This window comes from Erpetoichthys calabaricus, chromosome 12 (assembly GCF_900747795.2).
Source record: "Erpetoichthys calabaricus chromosome 12, fErpCal1.3, whole genome shotgun sequence".
NCBI classification, from domain to species: Eukaryota; Metazoa; Chordata; class Cladistia; order Polypteriformes; family Polypteridae; genus Erpetoichthys; species Erpetoichthys calabaricus.
In genome coordinates this window covers 1,133,876-1,155,471 of record NC_041405.2, presented here as the reverse complement: position 1 = coordinate 1,155,471, position 21,596 = coordinate 1,133,876, and the positions used below count along the sequence as shown (strand labels likewise).

Here is a 21,596-nt window from a genome sequence, read left to right as displayed (position 1 = left end):
ATCAGCATTGATCAGGTTGTATGGTTGCCAGTATTCACTTGTACTTTGATTATTGCCATTTTATGAATATTCTCAATAATTCATTATTTAAGATGTAACTTAACTCCTGCTTGTCTTTTGCTCTTTGTAATTCTCTCAGGTTAGAGAAGTAGAAGGGAAGGTGGGGAGAAGTTCTAAAGTACAACACCTGATACAGAGTGGTACTGTAAGTCTGTGAGATTTGAGCCATTCTGACAAAGGCTGCGTAATCGAGAATACAAAAGGGAGAAAGGAGAGGAACAGAGAACTCTACTGAGACAAAACCCAAGTAAAATCTGTTTCCCCCCCATCTGCCTCTCTTATTGTCCCCTCAGTCCTGGTCAGTCCTGAACTACTAGCAGGCCATCTGCTTTAGTAGCTGGCTTGTGACACAGTGCTTGAGGTGGCCATCCTGTCGCCCAAAGCCAGAGTCCTTCATTTTAGAACTCGCGCACACTTCACTTCTGCTCCTTCTCATTTTAATTCTTCAATTACAAGACCACCGGCAGTTCGGGCCGACCCCTCTGCACTGAAATGTTAATTCAGTTCTGGACCCTTGGCTAGTCCTGGAGCCAATTATTTTACCGATTAGTTACCATTGCCAATGTAAGAGGAAGAGAGCAGAACTGACAGGGAGACAAGGATGATGGGATGTCCTGTGGCAGAACTTCAGGGTGGATCAGCCCTTCTCAGCTGTGGATCAAAGACAGCTGGGGCTCCGGGGGTCCTGATGGAAAGTGTCAGGAAGGGGGAGACAGACTGTCACAGCGTGTGTCACCGAGGTGGCCGAGACAGAAGTCACTTTATGGATGGTGTTCACCAGCATGTCGGCCCTCCCGAGTGGATCTTAGGGTGCACAGGCCAGACGAGTGACAGAAAGAGAATGGCGCACGGAGAATGAGATCAAAGGGAGTGGACTCTCTTCCCTTTATTTATTGCATTTTAACTTTGTCTCCATGGCGCTAGTTTTATGGATCACGTACTGATAAAGATTGTGAGTTGTGCTACATTTTATTTTGGGCCCTGATTGTTTTAATTAAACACTCTTTGCACCAATACGTGTTGCTGTGTCCTCACTCCTGAGTCGATCTTCGCTTATGAATATCGATGTCCTGGGAGACAGAAGAGCCTCAGGCTGTGGGCACCCGGAGCATCACGGTGGTTTATTTTTGGTAATTAGGCCTCGGGGGCTCCTGGAAGGCCTGCTTTGGGGGCAAAGCCTGGTATGAAATTTGTGAGCCCGGCCTATCAAATCAAACTCGCGTTGGACTGCACACGGGTGACCCGATTTATTTCTGGTGGTCTGAACTTCTTTCATTTGCCAGCCTTACTTATTCCAATTCAGGGTTGGAAGATTAAGGAAGAATTTTTATAGTAAAAGTGTAAACACCTAAAGAACTTCAACAAAGTCAAGGAACTCTGAAACTTCATTATATAATTTAAACTTGAAATGTCATAACAGATTAAGTAGGGAAGATATTTTAAAATGGAGTTGAATATTTAAATGTACCCCACTGCGAGTCTAACTAGGACTGTGAATTTTCTCTGTGATGGTCTGCTACCCCCTCGCTCAAGTTTGGCTCCTGTCTTGTACCAAGTGCTTCTGGGTATCTATGGCCCTGAATTAGACTGAAGAGGCTCGAGCAGGTTTTCACACACAATACACACACGAGACAGCAGACTGGATGACCTTTACAAGTGTTTCATATTTAGATACACACAAGATCAATTTATGTCTCCATGTGTACAAATCCAAGATCCTAAACTTAAACAATGCACGAGATGTCCAGCAGAGGGCTCCAAAGCGCCGTAAGACAGATGTATCCGCTCCCTCAGTTTCGTCCCAAGCTCAGAGCTCCGTTCTGAAACGCAGTGATGTTTTGGCCATTCGCCGCCTGTACTCCTCCTCGAACCTTTGATTCTGAGCCACAGTGAAGTGGTTCTTCCAGTCTCCCACTTGACCTAAATGAACAATTAAGGAACAGTAACAACAGTTAGGCAGTGAGACCCCCAGAGAATGAGACTGGAGACAGCAGACTTGAGCTGCACTGACCTTTCCTCATGAAGGGTGAGATTCTCACGTCCACAATACAGGTGGGCATTCTGCTGAAGTTAGTCATGGGATTGTCCTTCATCATGTTGAAGGAGGTGTGCTTCACGATTTCCTGAATTGTGCCATTATCCAGTGTGTGACCCAGAAAACGTGCCACCCTCTCCACTTCCCGCATTGGGTCCTGAAATATTGGCAGAAATTGGCACATCATCAAGGACACCCACCTGATACCCTGGTGCATAGAGACCACTTTCCAAGTGAGAGATGAAGGCTCACCTGCAAGATGTCCTCGTAAAAGACATAGAGGATCTGGTGCTTTTCCCTGACGTCCCACCAGCCTGTCACGTGGTCGAACCAGGAGCCCCACACCACTTACAAAAAGAAGAAAAGAGAAGATAGTGGAGGTGATGGCACGAGCATCAGAGATGATTTAAATCAACAGACCCAGTCCTCTAGCTTCACCGGGCAGGTTCAGGACTCAGCTGGCATAAAATGTAACCTGCTGAAGGTGCTCAGCAGTCCATGGAGACATAAGTTGTTTAGAGAGAGGCAGATGTATTGACTGATGCCAGAAGGAGAAATTGTGCGTCTCTTCTTGTGTTCTCAAATGACAAAAAACTCAATGACTCCACAGGTCAGGGTGCCTTCCTAAAACCACAAGCTTAGAGATTTGCCATTAACAATACAGAGATGAGGACTTTGAGTCTTGGAGCCCTGGGATGTGGGAAGCTGCCATCAATATGAAGAAGCAGCAGAAGAAGGAGGGCAGAATGACTCCATGGATCCTGTCTATGATGTTGATCGTCAAGAACAGAGAGAGACGAGAGGTCAGAGTGGACACACTCACCATTTCCTGACAGAAAGCTCTCAAAGAAGTCATCCCAGGTCCCTGCATGTGGGAGGATAGGAGTGATCTTGTGGAAGAAGAAATACGAAACAAGGATATCCTTGGCATTCCGGGCAACATAGATCACCTGGGAAAAAATATAATAAATAAAAGTGATGTGTCATCTTAGTCCACAGAATGACGAGTGCTTTGTGGGTCTCAGTGTGGTGATATACAGAGCTCAAAATAAAAAACATTCCTAAACATTCAAAAGGATCCTTGAAATATGAAACACACCTGTCCTTGAAACTCAAAGGGAGTTCATGAATTTCAGAAAGTTAGAGGGAAACCTTAAGAAACCCCTGGACCAAAGAGAAACAATCTTTTTAATAAACTTTGACAGACGTAGTTAGAACATTAGAACACACTGGACGAGAACAGGCCATATATCCATCCATCCATCCATTGTCTCCCGCTTATCTGAGGTCGGGTCGCGGGGGCAGCAGCTTGAGCAGAGATGCCCAGACTTCCCTCTCCCCGGCCACTTCTTCTAGCTCTTCCGGGAGAATCCCAAGGCGTTCCCAGGCCAGTCGAGAGACACAGTCCCTCCAGCGTGTCCTGGGTCTTCCCCGGGGCCTCCTCCCGGTTGGACATGCCCGGAACACCTCACCAGGGAGGCGTCCAGGAGGCATCCTGATCAGATGCCCGAGCCACCTCATCTGACTCCTCTCGATGCGGAGGAGCAGCGGCTCTACTCTGAGCCCCTCCCGGATGACTGAGCTTCTCACCCTATCTTTAAGGGAAAGCCCAGACACCTTGCGGAGGAAACTCATTTCAGCCGCTTGTATTTGCGATCTCGTTCTTTCGGTCACTACCCATAGCTCCTGACCATAGGTGAGGGTAGGAACATAGATCGACTGGTAAATTGAGAGCTTCACCTTGCAGCTCAGCTCCTTTTTCACCACGACACACCGATGCAATGCCCGCATTACTGCGGATGCCGCACCGATCCGCCTGTCGATCTCACGCTCCATTCTTCCCTCACTCGTGAACAAGACCCCGAGATACTTGAACTCCTTCACTTGGGGCAGGATCTCACTACCAACCCTGAGAGGGCACTCCACCCTTTTCCGGTTGAGGACCATGGTCTCGGATTTGGAGGTGCTGATTCTCATCCCAGCCGCTTCACACTCGGCTGCGAACCGATCCAGAGAGAGCTGAAGATCACGGCCTGATGAAGCAAACAGGACAACATCATCTGCAAAAAGCAGTGACCCAATCCTGAGCCCACCAAACCGGACCCCCTCAACACCCTGGCTGCGCCTAGAAATTCTGTCCATAAAAGTTATGAACAGAATCGGTGACAAAGGGCAGCCCTGGCGGAGTCCAACTCTCACTGGAAACGGGTTCGACTTACTGCCGGCAATGCGGACCAAGCTCTGGCACCGATCGTACAGGGACTGAACAGCCCTTATCAGGGGGGCCGGTACCCCATACTCTCGGAGTACCCCCCACAGGATTCCCCGAGGGACACGGTCGAATGCCTTTTCTAAGTCCACAAAACACATGTAGACTGGTTGGGCAAACTCCCATGCACCCTCCAGGACCCTGCTAAGGGTATAGAGCTGGTCCACTGTTCCGCGACCAGGACGAAAACCACACTGTTCCTCCTGAATCCGAGGCTCGACTATCCGACGGACCCTCCTCTCCAGGACCCCTGAATAGACTTTTCCAGGGAGGCTGAGGAGTGTGATCCCTCTGTAGTTGGAACACACCCTCCGATCCCCCTTCTTAAAGAGGGGGACCACCACCCCGGTCTGCCAATCCAGAGGCACTGTCCCTGATGTCCATGCGATGTTGCAGAGACATGTCAGCCAAGACAGTCCTACAACATCCAGAGCCTTGAGGAACTCCGGGCGTATCTCATCCACCTCCGGGGCCCTGCCACCAAGGAGTTTTTTGACCACCTCGGTGACCTCAGTCCCAGAGATGGGGGAGCCCACCTCTGAGTCCCCAGGCTCTGCTTCCTCATTGGAAGGCATGTTAATGGGATTGAGGAGGTCTTCGAAGTATTCCCCCCACCGACCCACAACATCCCGAGTCGAGGTCAGCAGCGCACCATCCCCACCATATACAGTGTTGACACTGCACTGCTTCCCCTTCCTGAGACGCCGGATGGTGGACCAGAATCTCCTCGAAGCCGTCTGAAAGTCGTTCTCCATGGCCTCCCCAAACTCCTCCCACGCCCGAGTTTTTGCCTCAGCAACCACCAAAGCCGCATTCCGCTTGGCCTGCCGGTACCTATCAGCTGCCTCCGGGGTCCCACAGGACAAAAGGGTCCTGTAGGACTCCTTCTTCAGCTTGACGGCATCCTTCACCGCCGGTGTCCACCAGCGGGTTCGGGGATTGCCGCCACGACAGGCACCGACCACCTTACGGCCACAGCTCCGGTCAGCTGCCTCAACAATAGAGGCACGGAACATGGCCCATTCGGACTCAATGTCCCCCACCTCCCTCGGGATGTGGTCAAAGTTCTGCCGGAGGTGGGAGTTGAAGCTACTTCTGACAGGGGGCTCTGCCAGACGTTCCCAGCAGACCCTCACAACACGTTTGGGCCTACCACGCCTGACCGGCATCCTCCCCCACCATCGAAGCCAACTCACCACCAGGTGGTGATCAGTTGACAGCTCCGCCCCTCTCTTCACCCGAGTGTCCAAGACACGTGACCACAAGTCTGATGACACGACCACAAAGTCGATCATCGAACTGAGGCCTAGGGTGTCCTGGTGCCAAGTGCACATATGAACACCCCTATGCTTGAACATGGTGTTCGTTATGGACAATCCGTGACGAGCACAGAAGTCCAATAACAAAACACCGCTCGGGTTCAGATCAGGGGGGCCATTCCTCCCAATCACGCCCTTCCAGGTCTCACTGTCATTGCCCACGTGAGCATTGAAGTCTCCCAGCAGAACGAGGGAGTCCCCAGAAGGTATGCCCTCTAGCACCCCCTCCAGGGACTCCAAAAAGGGTGGGTACTCCGAACTGCTGTTCGGTGCATACGCACAAACAACAGTTAGGACCCGTCCCCCCACCCGAAGGCGAAGGGAGGCTACCCTCTCGTCCACCGGGGTAAACCCCAATGTACAGGCTCCAAGTTGGGGGGCAATAAGTATACCCACACCTGCTCGGCGCCTCTCACCGGGGGCAACTCTAGAGTGGTAGAGAGTCCAGCCCCTCTCAAGGAGATTGGTTCCAGAGTCCAAGCTGTGCGTCGAGGTGAGCCCGACTATATCTAGCCGGAACCTCTCAACTTCGCGCACTAGCTCAGGCTCCTTCCCCTTCAGAGAGGTGACATTCCACGTCCCAAGAGCCAGTTTCTGTAGCCGAGGATCGGACCGCCAAGGTCCCCGCCTTCGGCCACCACCCAACTCGCACTGCACCCGACCTCCTTGGCCCCTCCCATAGGTGGTGAGCCCATGGGAAGGGGGACCCACGTTGCCTCTTCGGGCTGTGCCCGGCCAAGCCCCATGGGTGCAGGCCCGGCCACCAGGTGCTCGCCATCGAGCCCCACCTCCAGGCCTGGCTCCAGAGTGGGGGAACAGGCCATATAGATATTAAAAAAAGCAGCGGCCCCAGCACTGCCCCCTGCTGGTCACCACTCTTAATGTGAGACAGTTCTGATGAGGTTACTCGCACCATCACCCTCTGCTTCCTGTGTCTGAGCCAATTCTGCACCTATCTACACACCACACCCTGAACTGCCACTTCTTTTAGTTTGATGCCAACCCTCTCATGTGGCACCTTATCAAAAGCTTTCTGAAAGTCCAGATAAATAATCTCATCTCCTCCTCCTCTCTGGTCGTATCTTTTTGTTGCCTCAAAAGAATCTCTTTGGTCGTCTTTCACCTTATCTGCTATATTCCTCTCCAACGGTCTTTTGGCCTTCCTGATATCCTTCTTAACGGTGGCTTATGTTCTCATACGCTCTACGATTCACTTTGCAGTCACTAGTCTTGTATGCCTTATTCGTCTGTTTTTTCCTTTGCAACTGTTTAAAATCTTTATTAATCCACTACAGAGTGTTTTTAAACTTCCTATTAATTCCAATTTTAGGTCTGTATCTGTCCTGCATTACATTGTTAAACCTGTTCCACTGCTCCTTGACTGTCTTATCCCAGTGTATCCTACTTAGACTTTGTCGCATCTGCTCAAAATTAGCCATACCAAAGTTCAACTTAACAATTTTAGTCTTTGCGTCTGCACTCCTGGGGTTAAGACGGCTTTGGTGGAGCAGGTCAAGTGGAGTGGAGTGGGATGATGATGATGATGAGGATGATGATGACGCCCCTGAGCTTACCTTGCACCCTTTGTCCCAGAAGGACTGTGGCACTAGTTGGAATGGGAGATGAGTTTTCACAAGTCGAGGAGATGGCATGTCCTTCAGAAGGTCCACACCTGAAGAGACACCAAAACAAAAAGAGACTTAGGGGGTCTTTACGGAGTCCACTGTTGTCAACTTGCCTTGGCATAGGCAGTGGTTCTCGAACTGTGGGGCAGGCCCCCTAGGTGGGCACGAAAATGTGAATAAATAAAAACAAGAATCGAAAATATGAAAAATCCATCTATTAAAACCAAAACAAATGAACTTAAACTACATACTGATACTAGAAAAATAAATATAGAGTTAGATAAATTTCGATAAAAGTTAAGTAGGTATAATAAAATATGCATCTATGATATCATTAATTAAAAAAAGAACAATTTGGTATTAGTGGGCTCCTTTCAAAAAAAAAAAAAAAAAACGTTAGAGGGGCGATTAAAACTGTTATGAAAACTCAGGTCGCAAATACTTAAAGGTTGAGAAACGCTGGCATAGAGAGACTTACCTGCTGGAAGAGTGCCCATGCTGCTCAGTTCAAGAAATGGGGTGCGCTCGTGGCTGGGGATGGTTGTGATTTCTTTTGTGATGCCACCTTGGCGAATGCTGTCCATGATTTCAATCATCCAGGTGGTACCTTAGTTAAGAGTTAAAAAGACATGGAGAGAACCTGCAGATGACTTCTGGGTGACATGACAGTTCACTTTTATGATTCTGCCCAAGCTGTTTCTCAACTGTGTGTCACCGTCACTCACCTGCCTTGGGGTAAGTGGCTATTAAAATGTCATCTGCTTTGGCCTGGAACTTTTCTACCCTGCCAAAGATTTCATGCATGGATGAAATGAGTGGAACACCTTTGACATCACAAATTCTCTGACGCTCACTTGATGTGGTTGGGTTTGAGGGTCCTGAACTGCAGGCTTCATGACGAGGAGCACCAAGTGAGTTGGACATCGTGCTGGGGAGACACAAAATGGCAACACAAATGTGTAGACCTGAGACCCACTCAGTCCAATCGGACAAACTGTGCAGCCACATATCTGCTGATCAACAGCCAGTTTACACGTCGACAGCCAAAGGACCTCCTCTTTAGGGACAAACAAGGGGACTACAGATAAGTGTCACAGGAGATTCAACTTCCACACAAAAGTAAATGGCGCCTGTCTGGAGTGAGCACCAGCCCTATGTGAACACATCCATCGTGCACGTGTGGCAGCTTGAGGGGCTTAGTGACTCAATGCCTGGTGGTCCGTAGTCACACATCTCAGTGGCTAAGATGGGGTGAATTTAACTGGTGGAGAATGGCCTTGGCCAACTGATGTGACCAGGAGGTTCTCGTCACGTGATGGTGTGCTGATGATGACTGATAACCGCGGTCATGTGTGCCTCGATGGCAACACCTTTGATGTTCTCACACACACACACACACTCGGGTGTGCCTCGTTGGCTGAATATGGCGGCCCAACCCCATGTTGATAGCTCGCTTTGCTCACCATCAGTGCACATTGGAATTTTTTGTTAAATAATAATAATAATAATAAATAATAATAATAATCACCTTTTCTACAATACTTCAGACAGGGAGGACCCGAGACACAAACTCACAATCTCTGCTTCAAGATGGCTGACTAGCATTGTGCCATCTGCATAGCCTGTCAACTGCTAATGCACAACTCAAGCAGCACTGTTCTTAGTGAGCACATGTATATCATGTATTTATTTATTTATGAATTCATGTTAAATTGTTTGTATTGTCATGAGAGTATCATTGTTGTATTCTAATGAAGATGAAAAAAAATGATATATAGATGTGTAGTGTATGATGAACAGTTTTGAAGAAAAGGAATGTTGCATGAAAATGTTGCACTTAGCTAATCATATACTGTACAGGTAAAATCCCGTTACAACGAATATCTTTACAATGAAATTTTCATTACAACGAAGTATTTTTATGGTCCCGACAGCTTCCCCATATGACGCGAGTCAATAGAAATCTCGTTACTACGAAGTCCATTCAGCAGATAGTTTCATTACAACGAAGTGCTCAAAAGACCTTGAAATGCCTGAATGAATCCTCCGCAGAGCAGTTAGTTCTGTGGCCGCAGCTCAGTTGTGCACAACGATCCCCAAACAGAAAAATCAAATGACAGCGTGTTTCTTTCTTCGAACTTTCCTCGTACTGTTTTTTTGTTTGATCATCTGCTGTCTTTCTGCTGCTGTCGCACTGCTATCAGTCTTCTGTGCTGTACTCCACCCTCCCTCAATCGGACCTAACAGTCACTTAAAACAAAAAAGACTTCAAGCTGGCTGTGACGCTACAATACTTTCAAATTTTACTGCTTTCATATTCTGTACCTTTCTCTGCGTGTGTATCGTGCCGTCGTTTGTTTGAGCCTTTTGAATTCCACTGCTTTCGTAATCTCTGATTTGCCTTTTTTTTCTCTCCAATGCTTTTGGGCCTCTTTTCTCCGCACTGCTCTTTCTTCTTTGTTTAGTCATTGACGTTTCATCTAGAACGTATTGTCCTTATACACTTTATATGTGCTGAGAGCACAGGATCTGTGTGTGCTACGTGCCTTTACACGGCTGAGTGTTATTTGATATTGTTTATGTCTCGCAGGTCTTGTTAGTGTCTTCCGAGAAGATCGCGTATCGTCGCCCTGCTTTCTTTTTCAGGATTTTTTTTTTATAATGGAGAGATAGATAGATAATTATACATACAGTACCTAAGGAATAATACAAAGAGCACACAACACACGTTTTGCCCTGATTCGGGCTCATTAGGTTTACGCCTTGCGGGGATCAAATCTCAGATGTCTGTGCCTGAGACGTTGTGCCATGGCGGCTGGTGCGCTCACTGGATGGAGTGAAGATTGGAGTATGACATTCATAAGTCTAAACTGCAATCTGATATTTGGGTGGCTCCGTACCGCAATGACACAATTTGGTGTAGTTGGCAGGATTACAAACATATTACACATACAGAGAGAGAGAGAGAGAATACACTAAAAGGAAAGATTTAGATGTGAAAGGCACTACAACAGAGATATGAAAAATGCTATCTAACAGACAGATGTTAAAGGCACAATATGCTAGACAGATAGAATGCCTTATATTGCCTTTTGCTTTGTCTAACTAGAGAAGGCATCATTTACTAAATAAATAATAATACTAATACATAATTTACTAGGTAGAGAGACTGCTAAAAATAAAAGGCACTATATAAGAGATGAATTCTGGCCTTTCCACTTTTGTTAAGGGGTATCCCTAGAGGTCTCAGGGTGGGCCAGCGCTATAAGTGACACACATTTCAGCTATTTAAACATTGTCATGGGGGATTTCTGAGGTTGCCTAGTGTGTTGATGTGACTTTTGCAGGGGCCACAGAGATGGTGTACAGGGCCTTTCCACAGACACACCAGCACTGTTGATTAAGGTCCCAAAGCCTCACATCTACTCCCTGAAGCAGAGGTAAGGCGTCACCGGTTTGTAAAGGCCCACCTAATAAGAGGTTTAAATCTCAATTAGAAGCCCCACGCTCTCAGAGCCGAGACATGGGGGGCCACACTTGGAGGGTCTGGTGGGGTGACAGCTGCCCCAGAGGCCCTGTGATTGCCGATTTGATTTCCACATCAATAACATGTAAGACAGAAACAGAAGCAGAAACTCCAGGCTGGACGCCGTAGCCTCACCGGGACGCCAGCGCACTGCAAACGGACTCTGAACGGCGAGCCGCACGGTGAGCACTAAACGCGAGCCGCAATAAGGAACCAGTGGGTCAGTGGGCTTAGAGCACAAAATAAAATAAAAATAACAACGTTTTGGAATTGCCGGCATGCAGTTTGTTTCTTTCTTGTTAATTAATCAATTGGTTATTATTACTAGTATTTTTCCACAAATGTTCACTTCAACTACGAGCCACGCGTGTTGTTTTCCATGTTTAACGGCCGGTGTTTTAAAGATGGCGCCGTGCAGATGCGGTCGCAACTGGGGATGCAGAAAGACCGCCACAGGGGTGTCCATTTTGGTACTAGTGGATGTGCTCAGTAGCGTTTTTCTTTTTTTGTTATGTATAATTACAGTATATATTTTTAAAATATTATTTAGTGTTCTAATATGTTTCTTTTATTGGTTGATAGTTTGATTTTTTTTTTGTTTCAGGTGTGATATTCCCCCTGCAGGACCGAGATGGTATCTCCCTGTGAGTGGGCAAGTTGCCCGAGGAAATTGAAACAAATCCAGTTTTCTCCTATAGGTGCGGCTGGGCCGAAGGTCTCGAGAGGTGACAGTTTTACGATCGATCGGACAGACTTGATCGACCAGGGCTACTCGAACTCGGTCCGGTGGGACCCACTGGGGCTGCAGGTTTTTATTCCAACCAGGGATTAATAAAGTTTATCTATCTATCTATCTATCTATCTATCTATCTATCTATCTATCTATCTATCTGGACTCCTGAGTTAATTATGTGGACTGTTATTTCCCAGATTCTGTGTTTTGGGAACAATAAAATGAAAAGTCAAGCAAAATGTTCCCTTTTATTGGCTAACTAAAAAGATTACAATATACGAGCTTTCGGGGAACTCGGGCCCCTTCTGCAGGCAAGATGTAATCAATAAAGAAATTAGAAAGATAAGTTTGGTAAAATAAATAAATAGTATTAAGCAGTTATATGGGAATACTGTATTTTTTCCTCTAACAATATTTTCATTTTCATTCTGTTTGTTTCTAATTGTTTGATTAATCCATTATTTACTAATTGGTCGATCTGACGCTAAAGTGGTTGCAGCCTTCATGCTTCAGTGTTTTTTTGCCGGGCTGTCAGCTCTGCTCGTTTTTAGATAGACATAGATAGATACTTTATTAATCCCAAGGGGAAATTCACAATTGATTTATCACATTATTAAATTATCAGTATGAAGAATCAACGAAGGAAGCAAACAGCACAGAGAAAGGAAAAAAATAGAATGAAATCAACAAAAGAGAAGTGAGCATTTACATCTATAGCAAAAATAGAAAGATTTGTCTTCTAAATGTAAAAATCATGACGCTTGTCTGAATGTACTGTAGAATAACTGAAGAGCAAAACAAAACCGCTAATTAAATGAGATCGGTGCTGTCAGTTGTCACCGATTATGAGTCTGGCTGGAAGAAAAACCTGCAGCCACAAGGGGTCTCCAGGACCGAGTTTGGGGACCCCCGTGACAGAAAGAGGGGTTTGCGAGGTGCGCCAGACGTAGAGGTGTCTGGTGGCTGAGCAGTTGGCCGCTGTTAAGGTGCGGCTTGAGGCTCCTCCGAGCCATAAACGGCTTTTGAAATTTTTTATCCAAGTAGTTGCATTTACGGCATGGACTGAAGCAAGAGGTCAGATTTTTTTTTTAAATTTTTGGCCGTTCGTAGCCTTTCCTAAACTGAAAGTTAATATATGGTTAAGAGTGTTTTCTTTGACGCACTCTATTTTTTTCTTTGGACTCTCACAGTAAGAATTGTTTTAACTCTGGACTACATTTTTTTCCGTTTAGTGCAAATGTTCACACAAACAACTTTTTTTTTTTTTTGCTATTGTGGAATTGTGGTGTGAAATTTTTTATATAAGTTGATAAAAAATGTGTACGTCTTTATTTGTAAGTTCAACGCAATGTATATATTAGTGTTTCATTGGTGAGAAGCTTTCATGTTTGAAATCCCGTAAAACCCCCCCCAACAAAGTGGCCTCGTGTACAAACGCTGCGTACCCCTAAAAATGTTCAGCACGCCCGTTTCCACCTAATCTCGGCCTAAAGCCACGCCCATTCACACGTCAGCTCAATGCATTGCGAGCGGAGAGTTCGGCTCGGCTCTGCGAACTGGCGGCCCCCAGCGTCAAAGCAGTGCTACTGTTCCTGTGTGGTTTCCCTTTATTTATCTGATTCACATCCCTAACGCGGCTTTACCAAATACACTGGATTAACCGCATATCGCTGATAAATGTAAGGTAGCAGATTGGTCATTCTGTGCACCATTATGTTTTTACAAATTGACTACAAACTACTCCACTGCCATGGCTGCTTTAGCGTTGTTAGAAGACCTCGCAAATGGAAGGATCAGAAGAGAACGCGTATTCAGAGATCATACTGATTTCTTGGCCCATGATGCTGATGTCGACTCTCGACTGGCCTGTTAGTCGTTTTAGATTTCTCAGAGCTCTCCTGTTGGCGTTGTGTGTTGAACTGCGCCGGCTTTACAATGGCAGGCTTTGAGGACTCGTGTTCTACCTGCTCCTTTGTAACTTCTGTCCACTCTCTGGTTTTTCGCCGCAAGGAGCTTTTCAATGTGAACCTACTGACCGATCGGGTATTTCACAAACATCACCGGGTCGCGCCATGCCAGCGGTATAGGATGATATTACCCGCTTGTCATCCAGACAGATAAGATTTCCTTACACTGTGTTTGAACTGCAAAAACATAAAAGCGGAATTCGCAGCACATTTCTGTTTTTCCCAATGTAATCGGATTAGTCAACTGCAGGCCCACTGCTATGCCAACGGCGCTGGACAAGTTACATCAGATATAGGAATGAATGAGCTGCCATTACATCACACACAGCTGCCAGCACAGACCAATGCTTTGGTATTTTGTGAAGATTTTGTTACGTTGTGAGGTTCGTGATATTCTCTGACATTGACAGTGTGAGTTAAGGAAAGTGGTGAGCTTCATTATAATTCACCTGCCGTAAAGGAGAGAAAGTCTAACAGCGTGAGCTGTGAATTGTTTGCATAGCTAAGCAGTGTCCTTCCTTTCACTTAAGTTGCACTTCTTTATTTTTCTGCCATATTATTAGCTGGAGGTTCTTTGTCCAACTAGTGCAGCAAAAGGCAAACAGTCCTTTTAAGGGTAGAGAGTCAGCAGAAAAGAGACATTTAAATGGCAGAGAATCGGTCTGTTGAGGTGCTCGGCGCCAGAGCCGGACTGTCGTTTGGGATTTCACTTGCTGTTGACAATTGACGCTTGAAAGCAGAAGATTCGGCTGAATTTTCGAACTTGCTTTCGACTCTGGTGCTTAACACCTTTTCAAAAGTCTCAGTTCCCAGGTGAATGGGATCTTCAAGGAAGAAATCGGCGAATGTGTTGCCAAAATTGACGATACGTACGCCGTTGACTCTTCACCAGGAGAAGACAAGACGCCTCGGCGTCCCAGCACGTGCCAAACAATGACTTCTAGGCACACCTTCATAAGGTGTACTCCGGTCGACCCAAAACCCTGTCTGATCTCAGCTCTGAAGGCGAATCGGAAATGGACGAAAATTTCTACTTAGACGGCAACAGCAGTGAGACTGAAAGTCCCTTCTTGCCTGTAACATCCTTGAAAGGAAAACACAAGATCTCTCCTTCCAAACACTCTCTCGATAGGAAGAAGCTAAAACCGACATCACTAAATTCCCCTCAGCAAGATATTCCGCTTAGAAATCGTTCCAGCGCGCTGACCGATTTAACATCGAAAATGGAAGCTTCGTGTGAAGATTCAAACCGACTGTCATGTCACCTGCCGACAGCTCGCAAAGGCCAGACCGAGACCGCAGTGCGCGCCGCCTGAACAAAGTCCCACCGATTATTCTCCGTTCTTCAGAAAACTGGTTACAATTCAACAACGACCTAAAAAGACGAACCATCACCGTCTCTAAAGCAGTCACCACTAAAGACGGCATTCGTCTTCAACCACAATCCGCTGGTGACTACAGAGCGCTCTCTCACTTCTTAAAAGACGGTCACGTTGAATTCCACTCCTGGATGTTGGAATCGGAAAAACCACTGAAAGTAGTCATACGTGGTGTACCCTCATCTGTAAGTGAAGAAGACATAGAAACGACTCTTAAAGAAAGAGGCTTCCCTGTTATTAAAGTGTGCAGAATGAAGGCAGGCCCTCAGCGCCTTCCCTGCCAGCTGATGCTCGTACACTTAACAAGAAACGAAGAAGATAAGCACATATTTCAAATTACTGATTTAATTTTCTTACGTGTTAAAGTAGAACATTTAATTAATAAACCCAAGATTGGTCAGTGCCACCGCTGCCATGCTGCTAACATGTGTTATAATACACCCAGATGTGTGCGCTGTGCCGACGGCCACTGGTCACGTGACTGCAACAAACCAAGAGAAGAAAAGGCAACCTGCAGTCAGGACCACCCTGCAAACTACAGGGGATCTGTGTACAATCCTCTTAAGAAGAAGCCACAACCCACATCACTACCACCCAGAGCAGTCTCTGCAGGAATCAACTACGCTGAAGCTGTAAGCAAAGACACCTGCCTAGTGGAGCCCGCAACTCCATCACCTCCTACTTCAAACGGATCACGTCACGATAAAGAAGAGGGACATCTCACACCTGGACAAACTGGTGAGGAAGGCAGGCTCTATTGTTGGCATGGAGCTGGACAGTTTGACATCTGTGGTGGAGCGACAGGCGCTCAGAAGGCTCCTATCAATTATGGAGAATCCACTGAGCAGGATCATCTCCAGACAGAGGAGCAGCTTCAGCGACAGACTGCTGTCACCGTCCTGCTCTACTGACAGACTGAGGAGATCGTTCCTCCCCCACACTATGCGACACTTCAATTCCACCCTGGGGGGTGGGGTGGGGTGTAAACATTAACATTATTCAAAGTTATTGTCTGTCTGTATACCTGCATTGTTATCACTCTTTTTAATTTAATATTGTTCTTTATCAGTATGCTGCTGCTGGAGTATGGGAATTTCCCCTTGGGATTAATAAAGTATCTATCTATCTATCTATCTATCTATCTATCTATCTATCTATCTATCTATCTATCTATCTATCTATCTATCTATCTATCTATCTATCGTAAACGAAGCAGAAGGCCGAGCGAATTACATCCACTACACTCGCTTCTCGGATGAACAGGCCTGGGGCTCCCCCTGCTGGTCTCTCTGAGGAAGATGACGTGTCTGCTCCCTTAAGCCTAACAAACCTTATTTCCAGCCCAAAGCCAGAAGATTACTACATTTTGCAAAGTCCCTCATTGATAAATTATGTGCAGCAAGAACTGGAACAGATATTCTAACTATAATCCTGTCCTCAATTCCTGCTGTTGTAAAGATTTTCTCTTATGGCTCCTAAATGACTACACACACCAAATAATTTAAGATTAACCATCTGCAACGCTGACGAGGTACAAAACAAAAAAAGAAGAACTTCAAGAAGTTTTGGATCGACATTTAATTGATGTAATGCTAATAAGTGAACCCCATTTACATCCAAGGTCAGAATTCAGAACAAGAAGTCACTTTATACACAGGTGCGACAGAATTAAAGGAAAAGGAGGAGGCACAGCCATTCTTGTCAAAAAAGGAATAGATCATTCTGAATCACCCACACCACAATTAACTACCTTGGAAGCCAACTTGATGATGCTAAATACTAAAGATAGTCCTTTTGAGAATAATTACAGTGTACAACACTCCCAAGAATGACCTACCTGTCCAAGAACTGGATTTGCTTTTCCAATCAAATACTCCAACGATCTTAGCAGGTGACCTAAATACAAAACATCCAGCCAGGAACAGCACAACTACTAATAAACGAGGGAGGTCTCTCCTCAATTTTGCAGACAGAAACCACCTAATAGTGATAGGACCAGAAGACCCAATGCTCTTCCACCCTAATGGATACAGACCTGATGTAATAGACATTGCAATTCTCTAAAATATAACACACTCTCCACTCATCAGCTCCATTGCAGAAGTGAGCTCTGACCACAACCCTGTACTTCTGGAGTTACGTGGATCAAACAGCATCACCAAAAACCACAATGGCATAACAAAAGAGAGAATATCCTGGCCTGCTTTCACAAGAAAACTTGAATCATCCTTGGTCCCTCTAACAACAATCCAAACACCCCAACAGCCAGACCACGCAGCAAAAGCCCTTACTCTTTGCATCAAGCAAGCAATGGTAAATGCTTCACACAAAGCCCATAATACTAACAAAAATCATCTGTCCTCCATTCCCAACTGGCTACTAGAGAAAATCAAAGAAAAGAATAGAGTTAAAAAAAAGTGGCAAAAACAATGTAACCCCAGAAGACCATCAAAAAATGAATATACTCTCAACTGAAATCAGAGAAGCACTAAATGATATCAGGAATCAAAAATGGTCACAAACATGATCTGAAATGGAACATCAAGCAGGTACCAAATGGAAAATCGCCCGTGCGCTCCGCAACAAACAATCTCCTATACCCTACCTCCTTGGTCCGAACGGACTTGTATGTACCACCCAAGACAAAGCAGAAGTTATTGCCAACAGCTTGGAACTCCAGTGCTCACCAAACTTTGAAAATGCAGATGTCCAACACATTGAAAAAGTAAATAAAGAAACTAACCAGTTCTTATCAACAAACCCACCAGATGTCATTGATTTTGCTACTCCAGCAGAAATCAGAAACATCACTGATCATCTTAACACTAAGAACGTACCAGGATCAGATGGCATCCCAAATGCAGCTCTCAGAGCACTACCTCACAAAGCAATTGTTGCAATAAATAACATTGCCAACGTGGTGATGACACTAGGACATTTCCCTGAATGCTGGAAAACTGCTGATGTCATAGTTTTGCCTAAGCCAGGAACAAACAGATCTTTCCCAGCGAACTACAGACCAGTCAGTTTACTTCGTACTCTTGCTAAAACCATTGAGAAAGTAATACTGAAAAAATATAGAGAACAGCTACAGATAATCAATGAAGGACAACATGGCTTCAGAACTGGACACAGCAGCACTCATCAACTCCTGAGAGTAGTGGAATACATCACTGAAGGCTTCGACACTAATCGATCCACCGGGGCAATCTTCCTTGATGTATCCAAAGCATTTGATAAAGTGTGGCACAAAGGCCTTCTCTACAAAATGATTAAATTCACCTCACAGCCTCTTTTCTTAGAGGAAGAACATTCCAGATAAAGTTAAATGGCATCAGGTCATCACTCTGCTGGTGTGCCTCAAGGCTCACTACTTTCACCAATCCTCTTCAACATCTTTGTAAGTGATATGCCAAAGACAAGTCGCACACCACTGGCTCAATATGCAGATGATACTGCAGTCCTCAACGAGTCAACCCAAACTTGGGTTATCACAAAAAGACTACAAGAGGCAGTCACAGCCCTGGAGCAATGGTTTCAAACATGGAGAATCAGCATCAACCCAGAAATTCTTCTTAGCAGAAGGCACAAACCATCGCCTGGTACCATAACAATGTTTGGTCGTCCCATTTCATGGCAAAACACAGCAAAATACCTGGGAGTTATATTAGACAACCACCTAATGTGGAGAAACCACATCACTGAAAGTATATCCAAAGCAAGAAGATCACTCGGCCAACTGTACCCACTGATGAACAGAAAAAGTAACCTGAACACTACAAACCAAATACTTCTGCACAGAAGCATCATCAGAGCTCAGTTACTGTACGCAGCACCAGTATGGGGATACGCTTCCAGTGTACTCATCCGTCCGATTCAGTGCCTTCAAAGCAAAGCCCTAAGAATGGCACTCGATGCACCACGGTACGTAACCAACGACTTGATTCATCAAGACACCAAATCCCCGTCGATTCGACAGTCCATTCAGAAGAGTTCCATCGAACTATTTACCCAACTAGAAACTCACCCAAACAAAACTCTTCAAGGGATTCTCCAATATGATAAATGTCAAAACAAGAAACGCAAAAGATCAAAGGCAATACTGGACGACTACACACCTAAACCATCCTAAGAATTCAGCAACAGAAACTCACACAACCCCTGACCAAAACTGATTGATATGAGACAAGTTAACAAGAATCTCACAGATTAAAAACACAGAGATGAAGGAGTGTGAGCGGCATGGCCTCGGTCCTCCATGAGAGAAGAAAGATTTCAGTCCAGTTTACAATCGGCGGGAGCTTCCCCGGTGGCCTGGCCTGGCATTCAGTGCAACAAGTGACATAAACTAATTCTGTTTATGTCCCCGGGCACAGCATCCAATTTATCCCCTCCACTACTCTAACATGCTTGACTCCCAGTGGCGTAGCTTTAGTTCATGCCACTCGGGGTGGGGCTTCAATTTGGTGCCCTCCAACGTATCTGAATATGTTAACCTATTTAAATAGAAAATTAAAATGACATATAGAGAAAAATTAAGATATATTTTGCATAGATTTATTTATATATAAAGGAACAGCAATATTTTTTTCACTTATAATTATTTATAAGCATCAACTAGACAAGAATATAATACAGACGCACTGATAAGCTGTGTTCTGATTATTAGTTTAATAGAATTACACTGCAAAAAACAGAACCGGTGTGGTGTACAAGTGATAGGTGGGGATGAGTAAGGACGCATTCGGATTGTTAACGAAACAAAATTCTACATTGTGAATTAGTTGTTTATCTTCCTAGAAATTATTATCGGTGTAATGTTTCTGTTTATTTTTGTTATTGCCTCATAAATTTCAACTGCCGTGTCTGATGGCGTCACAGAAGGACTGTCTGAAAATGATTTTTGAAGCATTTGTGGATGAAAATCAGAGAGTTTGACTTTTCTCATTCATGAGTGATATTTTTCCGAACCCTGCTGCTTACACATGAAGTGTTCTGAGCCTTTGGGCCAATGCTGCCACCCCCAAAAATGTGCTGCCCGGGGTGGACCACCCCCTAGCTACGCCGCTGTTGACTCCCACCCAGAAACATTTTTGATGTTATTAAACAGGTCATGGGACTGACATGATTAGCGAAACCTTGAAAATATATGCATAAAAGTGCTTTAAAAAATTTAAATATTTAAAAATTTAAAGCTATCTTAATACATAATTCACCTGCCTCCTCACTCACTCACTCACTCACGTCCATCCGAAGCTGAATGCGCAGTCGCCTTCTGCGCAGTTGCCCGAAAAACCTTACAAGACCGACATCCAACCCCAACATTGCGGCAGGCGGCGGATTTATGGCCGCAAAAATTCAAAGAGAAAGGCGACTTCGATTAAAGCTCTAGAGGCCTGAAAGGCGACTTCGACTACAGCTCAAGGCCTAATCACGCATTCATTCAATACACCTATATCAGGTTTGTGGTGCTTATACTTATTAGTATTCCATATTGTACTGGAACATTCATCATTCAATATTATACTATAGGCCTGGAAAATTCATCAACTAGCAGTACAAGCCTGTACAGTAATGAGTAAAGCGGACTACAATCATTACAAAACAACTTCTTCATTACTTATCATTTGTTCTTCATACACTGCTGACACAAACTCGTGCCCGTTTCATCTTATGTTGTCAAAACGGGCTCTTTGTCTAGCTTAAAATAAAAAATATGAAATTTTTTTCTTAAAATACTATTATTTAAATACATTTTTTAAAACTTTCTTTCCCTTCCCCATTGCATTTTGGCAAACGGGAGGGGGCGTGAAATCTTCAGTTGTCCCCGGGCACTGAAAACCCTGTACGCCTCTGTTAAAACACTGGCATCATCTAACCAACAGAAGAGTGCGGTGTTTGTACTTGGACTGTTTAGCTTTATTTAATACAATAGGAGCTTTAAAAACGCACCTAAGCCGCGTGCATCTAAAAGTGATAAATCGGAGTGTGTCACATGTAACTGTGAAAATTGTCATTTCAAAGACATTTGCAAAGAAAGGACTTGTATTATTCACTTGAGCAGACACTTGAAAAACTCTGAAACTGTGAAATATTCTAATTGGACTTTGAAAACCAACATTCTTTCCACATTCTGAGTGCACATTAACAGAAAACACAAACCTTTCTCGTTGAAGGATTTTAGAAAGTCTGTGGTGCTTGTAGAGGATGAATTAGGTGACGCTAGCTGTACTCTAGGGGACTCTGATGATGGTGAAGATACCACAGAGGCATGTAGCAGTAACATTTTAACAAGTAGTGTTGTTGAAGGAGAAAATTTAGATTAATTGAACATAAGCTTGCTGCTTTCTTTTTGTGCATGCAAACTGTACTGCACGTTTCACAAAATGCAATGCAACAGATTATTGAAAATTTAAAAGAGATCTCAGAACATTCAGAATCCCAAACCTTACATATTATTGGGGACACTTTGAAGAAAAATGGCTGCACTCTTGGCAACTCTGATCTTGCAAATATTTCAGACACCATTCCCAAAAGCAACCCATTTTTAAAAGCTTATGAAGGAGGAACACTTGCTACTGGTCACAAAAGAAAGGCTCTTGTTAAGAAAAACTCTGCTGTAGTTGAACCAGTCGAGTTTGTGTTCAGCCGAATAAACAACAGGTGGCCATACTGAAAGTCTT

At 45.0% G+C, this 21,596-nt stretch overlaps 1 protein-coding gene across 8 annotated transcripts in view; it reads right to left on the bottom strand.

Moving 5' to 3' along the window:
* Positions 1–21,596, bottom strand: part of LOC114661632 (sulfotransferase 1C2-like) — a 56,486-nt gene that overhangs the window by 14,246 nt on the left and 20,644 nt on the right. Inside the window, exons 5-8 of one of the 8 annotated variants that reach the window (XM_051934766.1) lie at positions 2,919–3,045; positions 2,348–2,442; positions 2,072–2,252; positions 1,710–1,980 (exon numbers count right to left, since the gene is read on the bottom strand). The exons of 3 other annotated variants lie outside the window; for them this stretch is intronic. In XM_051934766.1, the coding sequence (XP_051790726.1) occupies positions 1,868–1,980; positions 2,072–2,252; positions 2,348–2,442; positions 2,919–3,045 (516 nt within the window). In that variant the 3' untranslated portion in view covers positions 1,710–1,867. Of the gene's footprint in view, positions 1–1,709; positions 1,981–2,071; positions 2,253–2,347; positions 2,443–2,918; positions 3,046–21,596 lie in introns of those variants that run through there. 4 more of the 8 variants (XM_051934765.1, XM_051934767.1, XM_051934761.1 and 1 more) reach the window with 4 other exon arrangements.